At 48.3% G+C, this 10581-nt stretch overlaps 1 protein-coding gene across 3 annotated transcripts; it reads left to right on the forward strand.

The window, feature by feature from the left end:
- Positions 1-92: 92 nt before the first annotated feature.
- GMFG (glia maturation factor gamma) lies at positions 93-5619 on the forward strand. Of its 3 annotated transcripts, none has more exons than XM_006177947.3 (7): positions 93-215; positions 610-706; positions 822-871; positions 1664-1713; positions 4459-4541; positions 5041-5114; positions 5410-5619. In XM_006177947.3, exons 1-7 carry the CDS (start codon positions 96-98, stop codon positions 5479-5481), a joined length of 546 nt encoding a protein of 181 aa, XP_006178009.2. In that variant the 5' UTR covers positions 93-95; the 3' UTR covers positions 5482-5619. The 3 variants fall into 3 exon arrangements, with proteins under 3 accessions (XP_006178009.2, XP_014409010.1, XP_014409011.1); XM_014553524.2 differs by having other exon boundaries at positions 183-307; XM_014553525.2 differs by lacking the exon at positions 610-706 and having other exon boundaries at positions 190-215.
- Positions 5620-10581: the final 4962 nt, after the last annotated feature.

Genomic DNA, 10581 nt, shown 5'->3' on the forward strand with positions numbered 1-10581 from the left:
GTGATTGCAAAGCCTGGGAGGTCCTAGCAGATGAGGGGAAGGAAGGAGGGGGAGGAGCCCTCTGTGACAGTTGTCCCAGAATGGGCATAAACAGGATGTGGTATGGGATGAAACCTTTCCCCTACCCCACACTCCACCCCCCGGAACCCTGGTCGCCACCCCCCAGAAGACAGCGGAACAGAGAAAAGAAGAGGCCTGTGGATAGAAAAGTCATGGTGGGGGCCGGGGGTTGAATGGGAAGAGCTGGGGCTGGAGTGGGTCTGGGGCTGGGAGGATGCCTGGGTGAAAGTTGGGCTGTGGAAGGGAGGTAAGGAGCTGGGGAGAGATCCCACTACGGCAAAGGGCCTGGCTGGGGAAGAGATGGGTGGTTCCGGGTTTCACCCCAGGCAAGCAGATCCTTCCCTGGGTCTCCTGCTGAAAGAGGCTGAGTCCAGCCTCTGCTCTGCAAGGAGGAGCATCCACCCCGAGGAAAGGGTATCTTTTCCTACTGTTCACAAAGGCAGCCTACAGGCTTTCGGACCCTCCATTAGTAGATGGAGAAACTAAGGTTTGGGGAAGAGGACAGGACTGAGGCCAGGCGACTCAGATCTTGTTGGGCTCCTCTGGCAGTCCGACTCCCTGGTGGTGTGCGAGGTGGACCCTGAGCTAAAGGAAAAGCTGAGGAAATTCCGCTTCCGAAAAGAGACAGACAATGCAGCCATAATAAGTGAGTGTCACCTTCCCCCTGGAAGGCTGGGGGGTGAGGACAAGCATGGAGGGCTGGGCTAGTGTCATTGATGGGTGGGAGGGGTGTCTAACACCTGTGTACCATCCCTCCCCAGTGAAGGTCGATAAAGACCGGCAGATGGTGGTGCTGGAGGAAGAATTTCAGGTGAGGAGGCTGGGGGGTTGGGACCCCCAAGAAGTGCTGGGGGGAACTGGTGCTAAAAGCCTGGCACTAGGGGCCAGAAAGACTTGGAGGTCAAGTCCCAGCTTAACTGTGACCCTAGGCAAGAGACCTCAACTGTATGGGTCTCTGTTTCCTCATCTGTGAAATAGGGATAACAGTACCTACCTCTCTGGGTTGTCTGTGGATTCAATGATTTAATCCTTACAGTGGGTTTAGAAGAAGGCCTAGCATGTAGCATATGTTCAATAAAGTGATGGTGATGATTCTTTATTAGCCCTTGAAAGAGATAGATTTACAAAAAGCTAGCAGAAATCCTTTATAAAGGGTAGACTTCACACTATCTTGGCCTCACTGTCTTTATCAGTAACGGGGATGACAATAAGGCTTACTTCATAGTGTGGTAAGGATTTAGGAGGAAGTCCATGAAGACTGAGGCCGGGGCTATTTGACTGGGAAGAGGGACAGGCTAGGAGTTGGGTTCCCTCAGGGCCTCTGAAAGGATGTGTAGTGAAGTGGTTATGACTTGAACCTAGATTCCAGTGTGAACTCTGCTGCTATCTGTGCAACCTTGGGCAAGTGTCTTAACACCTCTGGGCCTCAGTTTGCTCACCAGTAAAATGAGGACAATAATAGGACCTACCCCACAAGGTTATGGGAGAGATTGATAGGTTAATCCATGTGTGTTTCTTGGACCAGTGCCTTGGCACACAGTTAAGTGTTTATTTAATGGCAGTCTTTTCTTCTCTCCTTCCCACCCCTCGCCTCGACCCCTAGAACATTTCTCCAGAGGAGCTAAAAATGGAGTTGCCTGAGAGACAGCCCAGGTATCCTGGGGGAAGGAAGGGGACGGTAAGGCAAGGGGAGAGGGGTGATGATGGAGGTACAGACCGAGGAACTGCTTGGGGTCCAGTCCTATTCATGGGCTCAGGAGCTATGTGTTTGAGGTCAAGAGTTCACACCCCAGGACTTTTGGTTTGTATGCTAATTTTTTTAATGAAAGTACAGTCGATTTACAATATTGTGTTAATTTCTGGTGTACAGCATAATGATTTGTTTATATATATTTGTTTCTTAATTATATATATTTCTTTCCATATTCTTTTGCATTATAGGCTATTACAAGGTATTGAATATAGTTCCCTGTGCTATATATACAGCAGGACTTTGTTGTTTATCTGTTTTGTATATAGTTGTATACTAAAATTTTATTGCAGAATTTTATACTAATAATCACGTGATGTTAAAGTTTGCTTTTTTGGTATAAACTTTGCCAGGTTTTGTTCTCAATGATGCATTTGCTTCATTTTTTTTAAAAAGTAAAAATTTCCTTCTTTTTGTGTGTTTTTTTAATTTTTTTGAGGGGGGAAATAATTAGGTTTGTTTGTTTGTTTATTTATTCAGTGGTGGTTCTGGGGATTGAACCCAGGACCTCATACATGCTAATCATGCGCTCTACCACTGAGCTATACCCTCCCCACCAAATTTCCTTATTTTTCAATGCTTGGGAATATTTTGAGTAACGAAAGAGTTACTTGACCTTTAATGATTGGGGAGAATCCTGTGTGAAACCACGGGAGTCTGGTGCTTTTGGTGTGTGCGGGAACTTTTTGACACTTCAATGAAAATTGATCTGTTTAGATTTTTCATCTCGAATGGGGTGAATTTTTGGGGCCCTGGGACTTCGAGCCTCAATCTCAGGGTCTAGATCAGCTGGGACTGAAAAGTGCCCTGGTGTCTGAAAAGTGTGGTCACACAGGGCCCCATAACCAGAAGGGAGCCTTGAAAGTGGGGCTTGATGCTCTGTGGTTGCCTGCTGTCTTGAAATTTTTTATAGTTTTATTTGTGAATCTGAAGTTTTGTGTCCTGGGACAGTGGAACATGTGCCGGGGCCTTGGAGCCTCCTTCAGCTCACATGGTGTCCCACCTCCAGCCCTGGTGGGTTCTCAGGTACCCACCCCCACTGCTGCTCAGTTGATGGCTGCTGCCCTCTGCAGGGGGCCTGAGTGCAGATTCAGGGAAGGTCAGGGTCAGGGTTGGCACCCACCCTCCTCATGACAATTTCCAGGGTGCACCTATGAGCATCTCCACTGCCCCCTACTTCTGCCCCATGAGTATCCCTATGCCCAAGACAGTATGACTTTAACTAGCAAATTTTCGAAGACCATGATCAGTCGGGAGAGAGGCTGCAGAAGAAAGTAAAAAGGCTTTCTCCTGCCTTTATAACAAGAGGCCCTGCATTTTCATTTTGCACTGGGCCTGGGAAATTGTGTAGCTGGCCCTGGCCTCAGCCCCAGGTTCTAGAGCACTGGATAGTAAAGCATAGTTGTTGAGCACTTACACTCTAGCACCGAACTTCCTGGGTTCAAATCTATCCACAGGGGGACAGGGTCTAGCTCAAGTGGTAGAGCACATGTTTAGCATGCACAGGGTCCTGGGTTCAATCACCAGTACCGCCTCTGAAGTTAAATAAACCTAATTACCTCCCCACTGCCAAAAAAAATTGTCGATTCTATACATCGAAACTTGGGTGAGTGACTTCACCTCTCTGAGCCTCAGATTTTCCCATCTGTAGTATGGGAATAATAATAGTACCTACATTGTAGGGTTGTCTATTTCTTAAGCCATTTTTTCTTAAAATTTTTTAATTGAGGTATAGTTGACATATAACATTATATTAGTTTTAAGTGTACAACATAATGATTTGATATTTGTATGTATTACAAAATGTTCACCGCAATAAGCCTAGTTAACATCTGTCAATAAGCCTCTATTAACACCATACATAGTTACAAAAAAATTCTGTTTTTCTTGTGATGAGGGCTTTTAAGATCTACTCTCTTAGCAGCTTTCAAATATACAATATAGCATTATTAACTAGAATTATGATGCTGGGCATTAGATCCTTAGGAATTATTTCCCTTATAACTGGAGGTTTGTGCCTTTTGATGCCCTTCATCCATTTGACCCACCCCCCAACCCCACCCTCCACCTCTGGCTACCACCAATCTGTTCTCTGTGTCTATGAACTTGGTGGTTTGTCTGTTTTTATTTTTTAAATTTGACATATGAGATCATAAAGTATTTATCTTTCTCTGACTTTTTAACATAATAACCTCAAGGTCCATCCTTATTGCAAATGGTAAGATTTCATTCTTTTTATGACTGAATAGTATTCTATTATACATATTATATACATATAATATATATAAATATATCTTCTTTATCCATTCATCTATCAATGGACACTTAGGTTTTTTCCATTTCTTGGCTATTATAGATAATGCTGCAATAAACATGGGGGAATGTATATCTTTTCTCAAATTACTGTTTTCATTTTCTTTGATAAATACCCAGAAGTGGAATTGTTGGATCATATGGTTATTCTATTTAGCATTTGCTATTATTATTATTTTTGGTATATTACTATTATTTTTAAAAAATCATTTATTATGTTTGAGGCCAGTACACTGAGTCTCAGTTGCCAACCGTAGGTTCTTAGACTCAGGAAAGATTTCAAGGTTGTGGACTCAGGCCAAGTCCTGGGTTTGAATTCCCTCTCACTGCTGCAGGTTCGTGGTTTACAGCTACAAATACATGCACGATGATGGCCGAGTGTCCTATCCCTTGTGTTTCATCTTCTCCAGCCCTGTGGGTGAGACACAGCTCTGCTCATCCTGAGAAGAGGGTCTTGGATTCTGTGTGTGGGTGTGTCAGTGTGTGTTTGAATGCAGGCGTGTGTGTATGCATGTATGTGACTGGTGACTGTGTGTTGTGGGTGAGTCCTGCCTGAGAGTGTGGTGGGTGTGGTGTGTGAGTGCAGGGAGGGCAGTGGGGTGGAGGTGAGGGTTCAGATTCCTCAAGAGTGCACCCATCCAGCCCATCCATCCTCCTCAATCCTGAGGCACCTAAGGAAACCCACCTCTTCCTTTTACCTAGAAATCCCTTGCTGGCCCCCAAACCATCTCCAGGGACCCTAGAATAACTTCAAACACCCAAACAAATCTGGAGACTCTGGATATAGCTTTTAGGGACCTCCTTAGAACAGTTCCTGGGGCCCTCAGAAAACTCCAGGGCCTGCAGGACATTACTAGGGCTTTAGAGAACACTCTGGCATCCCCCAGTTATGTTTCCTTCTCTTATTTGCCACACAGGCTGCAAACCCGAACAACAGATGATGTATGCAGGAAGTAAAAACAGGCTGGTGCAGACGGCAGAGCTCACAAAGGTCTGGGCCTGGGGCCGAGGCTACTGAGAATGAGGGAGGAGGGAGCTGGGAGTCTAGGCTCCTAGGTCTGAGCGGGGAAGTCGAGAGTAGGGGCGATGAGGAGGGTCTGATGGAGGAGGAGGTTAAGGGTTTGGGCTCTGAGTCTGAGGGAGGAGATGGCTGGGGACCAGGACTCTTGGTCTGAGGGGGAGGGGCCTAGAGATCTGGGTTCCTGAGCCTGAGGATGGAGGGGGCCGGAGTCCTGGCTGTTTCAGTTCCTGAGTGAATCATAATACTGAGTGCTTTCTCTGCCCAGGTGTTTGAAATCCGCACCACTGAAGACCTCACCGAGGCCTGGCTCCAAGAAAAGTTGTCTTTCTTTCGTTGACCTCTTGGTTCCAAGAAAAGTTGTCTTTCTTTCATTGGCCTCTGGGCTGGGGACCTGAATACCTGATGTCTTGAACCCCTAGGACCTGAACATCTGAGACCTTAAAGAAATTAAAACGCAAGAACTCAGAGACCCTCAGTTCTGGCTGGGCTTCTGTTCCTCTTCGAGGCACTAGGTGGCAGTCCTGCAGTACCAACCTTGGGCCAGCAGAGGGCAAGCAGATCCAGTGGATGCCAGCTGAGACCTGGGAGGAAAGGAGGCTACAGTACCTGTTTCTTTGAAAGAAAGGGAGGGGTCTGTAGGGTTTCCTAAGGGAAATAGGGGAGGCCTGGGTCTCCTGGAGGAATTGGGGAATATCTAGTTCTGTAGAGGGGCCAGTCCCATGGGGAAGAAGGACACCTGGGTCTCTGAGAGTGAAGGAGGCAGAGTGCTTATCTGGCCTCCTCTTCCCTTCCCACTCCACCTCTAGGGGCTGGCAGGTATTACCTTGCACCTATGCTAATTCTCTCAGTGAGCCCCCGTTTTAAGGAAGAAAAATTGTTGAAGGATCAAATCTAATAGCTTCATGGGCTGGGGAGTTGCTGGGGTGTGTGGTTTGAGTGGTTCGGTAGGACTGAGGGCCCAGGTTTGGGAAAGGTGAAGAGGATCCAGGACTCTCAGTGGACCCCTGAGCAGTCTGAGGTTGAGGAGGCAGGAAAGGGACACCTATCTGCCCCGTCTGGAGATTCTTCTTTCTTTCTCTGTCATCTCTGGGTGTTTGACTCTGTCAGGCTTTCTGTCTGTTTCTGAAGGACATTTATTCAGCACCCACAGTGTACCAGGCTCTGACGATTCTGAGGTGGGCAGGTCTTTACAGAGTTGAATCACTCTGTCTCTCTGCTTCTCCTTCATGCCTCTATTTCCCTCTCTGTCCCCAGATTCAGGGACTTGGGATCTCCCTCCCCCTCCCCCTTTCCAGGTTCCCTGCTGAGAGGTGGCTGTTGCCATGGTAACAATGACACAGTGACCTTGGGCCCAGGGTTCCCCTTCCCCAGCCCTGTCATTCCAGGGAGGGTCCACAAGCCTTGTTCCAAGCCTTCCCCTGCCCTCCTGGCCTTAACACACTATGTCCTCATCACCCCACTCTGTCCCATCCCTTGTCCCCTTGTCCCCAATCAGGACAAGCCCTTGCATGAGAAATTCAGGATAGAATCATTCTACACTGGACCACAGAGGCATTCCCCACTGCCCTTAATTTTCCCAGGGAGGGGAGAGGTTGCGTTGAGCTCCTCTCCCCTGTCTTTCACCCATGCGGATGCCCCCACCCTGTTTCTCTGCTAGGGATGTCCCTACACCCACCTCTGATCACAGCCTTGTTCCCTGAGAGGGGATAGGAGGGGTCATTCAATGAAGAGGTCAAGCAACTCCTGGTCTGCTGAGGTCAGAGAGGCAAAAGGATTTGTCCAAGGTCATGAACTTACACGATCAAATGGATAATAATAGCTCTCTGATTGAGGGCTTCCTAGGTGCCAGGTACTTTTATAAGCACTTTACAGGTATTAAGTCATAGTTGCCCAAAGCCACACAAGAACTTTAACCCAAGGCTATTCTGTGGTCAATGGCCACTCCCTCTCTCAGGCAGGGGATTTAGGGGATCTCTTCTCCTCTGCGTCCTTTTCTCCTTTTCCTCCCCATCACCCCACCCCCCACACCACAGTTGAACTTCTGTCTGCATCTAGGTTCAAGATGGAAAACAATCGAATCAGAAAGAGGTATGTGCAAGGATTTGCCCAATCAGGAGCAGGGAGTTTGGAAAGCAGGGACCAATCAGAGAGGGTAACTCTGAGGGGCAGTCCAATGCAGAGTAGGTTTGACTAGAGGGCTTGTGGAGGGACCAATCAGAGAGATCAGAACAGATTACGCTGTACAATGAAGAGTGGGCACCATAGGGCGTGGCTTTGGGTTTGGGACCACACCTTTGAAGGGCGGTACAAACTGGGAACCACCTCCTCCCTTTCCACCAACCTCCCCTCTAGGTTTCCTCAGATCCAGACTCCCTAGGCTTTCCCTGGGGCACTCCTCCCTGCTAAACTTGAATGTGAGCAATACTTCCGTTAGAGAAGTGAAGACTGGACTTTAGGGAGGAGCTAAGAATGGGGGACCCAAACTAGGTTTGAAAGACCAGAACCTAGGCTGGATGCTTTGGGGGTGGAGCCTAGGGTGGAGGGGTGGGGCTAGGGATGATGGATGGAATTTGGGGCAGGGATGGGGAAACTTTAGGGTGGTGTCTAAGGTAAAGGGGTGGGGCTCAGGCTGCGAGGGAGGGTGGGACCCAGGCTTAAGGGGTCAGTGTCATTTATTTAGGTCAGATAGGGCAGATATTTTGCAATGAGGTGGGGCCTTAGAGACAGGGCGGAGCCTATGCCTAGGGGCGGGGCCTAAACAGTGAAAGAATGAGATTGGTCACGGATCTCTACTAGCCGGTTTGGGTCAGGAAGAGGGCCCTAGAGAAACAATCACACTATCTACTTCCAGCTGATGCCCTGTTTTCAGGCCAGCTCACATTCCCCGACCTCATGGGCACTCCCCTGCTGCTGGGGTATACCCCTCCCCTTCTAGTGACCCCAGACTGGGAGAGCATGTTTATTCCTTAGTGTGCGCCCTGCAGTGAGTCTTCAGTGGACCAAGCTCCCAAGTCCTCTCCTAAAAGATGTTCAAGAACACATGTTTACTGAGCACCTACTGGGTGCCAGTTATTCTTTGGGACGCTGGAGAAAACTGGTGCCCCTGCCACTTCCCTCCGGTGGCTTACATCTCAATGACTAGACAATAAGCAATAAATAAATAAATAAGGAAACAATAAATAGGTAAGCAAACAAGCAAACAAGAGCATTACCAGGAGTGATGAGGGCTATGAGGGAGATAAAATGAGTGGTGGAATGGAAAGAAAAGGTGGGACCTGTTTGGGCTATTTTTAGTGGTCTCTTTGGTCTCTGGAAGAGTCCTCCGGTTTTTTCCCGTCAATGTTTATTATGAAAAATTTCAAATACGCGGCAAAACTGAAACAATTTTACAGTGAACACCCCTATGCCCACCACCTAGATTCTACCACTGACGTTTTGGCAGAGCAGAGTGGAAGGGAAGGGGAAAGAGGGTGAGGGCAGGTATTTAGCCATCCATCTACCCATTCACGAATCCATTTGATTTTTAAAGTATTTCAAAGTAATTTGCCAACATCAGGACAGTTGCTGGGGGTCGGGTATCAATTGGTCATGAGAAAGGAAGGCCTCGCTAAAGAGATTACATTCAAGACTAGAATGAAAAGAAGGAACCAGCCATGGAAGGGGGATAGTGTGCAAAGGCCCAGGGGCTGGAACATTGGAGGAATAGAAAAGTCATTATTTATTGGGGGGAGGGTATATCTCAAATGGTATAGTGCATGCTTAGCAGGCACAAGGTCGTGGGTTCAGTCCCCAGTACCTCCTCTAAAAATAAATAAATAAACCTAACTACCCCCCGAAAAAAAGGTTAAAAAAGTCATTATTGAGGCTGGAAGACCAGCACGGTTGGGGATGAGGTCAAGAGGTGGGCAGGGGCCAGAGCTCACAAGGCTGGATGCACTCTGGGAGCGAGGCTGACTTTGCCTGGGCTCAGGCTTTTTGTTTTTCTGCCTCTGTGTACCTCTGTCTCTCTTATTATTATCTCTTCATCCTGCTCTTTCCCACTCCTATCCATCCCAGACCTGCTCTCACCCTCTATCCCCTTCACCTCCACCCTGTTCTGCTATTTACTATCTGAGTGACCTTAGGCAAGTGACTAAATCTTTCTGTGGCTCAAGTGTCTTCATCTGTAAAATGGTGATAGTAAAGAGACCTCCCTATCTGGTAGCTGTGAAGAGTGAATGAAGTCCTATCTGTGAAGCCCTTAGACCCATTCCTAGTACCTAGTAGTACTGGCACTGACCCACTTCTGCTGCTGTTGTTATTATTCTCCCACATTGGTCCTCCCAGCTCTGGACCTCCACCTCCCAGCAGGGAGCACCAGGATCCAGGGTGAGAGGTGAGGATGGTGCCTGGATGGTGGTGGTGATGGTGAAATATGGAGACTGTGGGGGTGGGGGGTGGGACTGTGAGTGTCCCAGGGGGTATCTAATGGTTGTGAGTGGTTCACCAGAGGGAAGTTCTGCAGAGGTGCCCTTGATCTGGGGGGCAGGGCAGGCTTCGTGTGATGACATGGCTAGGAAGAATTTAGGGAAGGGGTATGGGAGAAGACCTCAACACAGTGGGATCCAAAATGGGAGGGGTTTGGGCTGCCAGGGACCTGGGGGATTGCAAAAAGACAAATTCTGAGGGGAGGACTTGCTGGGTTTAGGGGACAGTGGATATTTCAAAAAGAGGTGGAGGGAGGCCTGAGATACTCAGTCGGATTGGGGAGGGGTTGGGGGACCAATATTCAGTAGGAGTTGGGCAAAGGGGTCTGAATAAGGAAGGAACAAGGAATCCTGGGCTCCACAGAAGTAACAAGGAGGGATAAGATACTGCAGGGTCCAAGAAAGAGAACAGGAACAGGGAGAAGACAGGGTCCTCATGGGCAACACTGGTGGGGAGGATGATTAAAAACCTAAGGCAAAGTGGGTGTTCAGGAAACCAAGGGGTGCCTTGGAGTGGAGGATAGTCTGGGTTCTAATGGGGGTAATCAGGAAAGTTTAGGGTCTTCCATGATGATAAGGGACATATTTGGGCCCCAGAGAAGTTGGACATGATTTGGAGTCCCTATTGGGGCTCAGGGAATGGTTTGTAGTCCTAGAGGGTAGAAGGACATAGAGGGTCCACAGGAAGGAGTGGGATATGGTTTGTGGTCCTGAGTGGCTGTAGAACATTATATATTTGGGTCCCCAAAGGGAGTAAGGCATGATCTGGGATCTCCTTGGATGTTGACATATGGTCCAGGTCTTCTCTGGATGTTGGGGTATGATCTGAGGTCCCTGCGGGATGGTGTGTAGTCTGGGTCCACCTGAATGTTGGGTATGATTTAGGGTCTCTGATGGGAATGCTCTGCGTCCCCTTGGATGCTGGGTTATGGTCTGGGGTCCCCCTAGATTTGGGGGTACTGTCTAGGATC

Source organism: Camelus ferus, chromosome 9, assembly GCF_009834535.1.
Source record: "Camelus ferus isolate YT-003-E chromosome 9, BCGSAC_Cfer_1.0, whole genome shotgun sequence".
NCBI lineage: Eukaryota > Metazoa > Chordata > Mammalia > Artiodactyla > Camelidae > Camelus > Camelus ferus.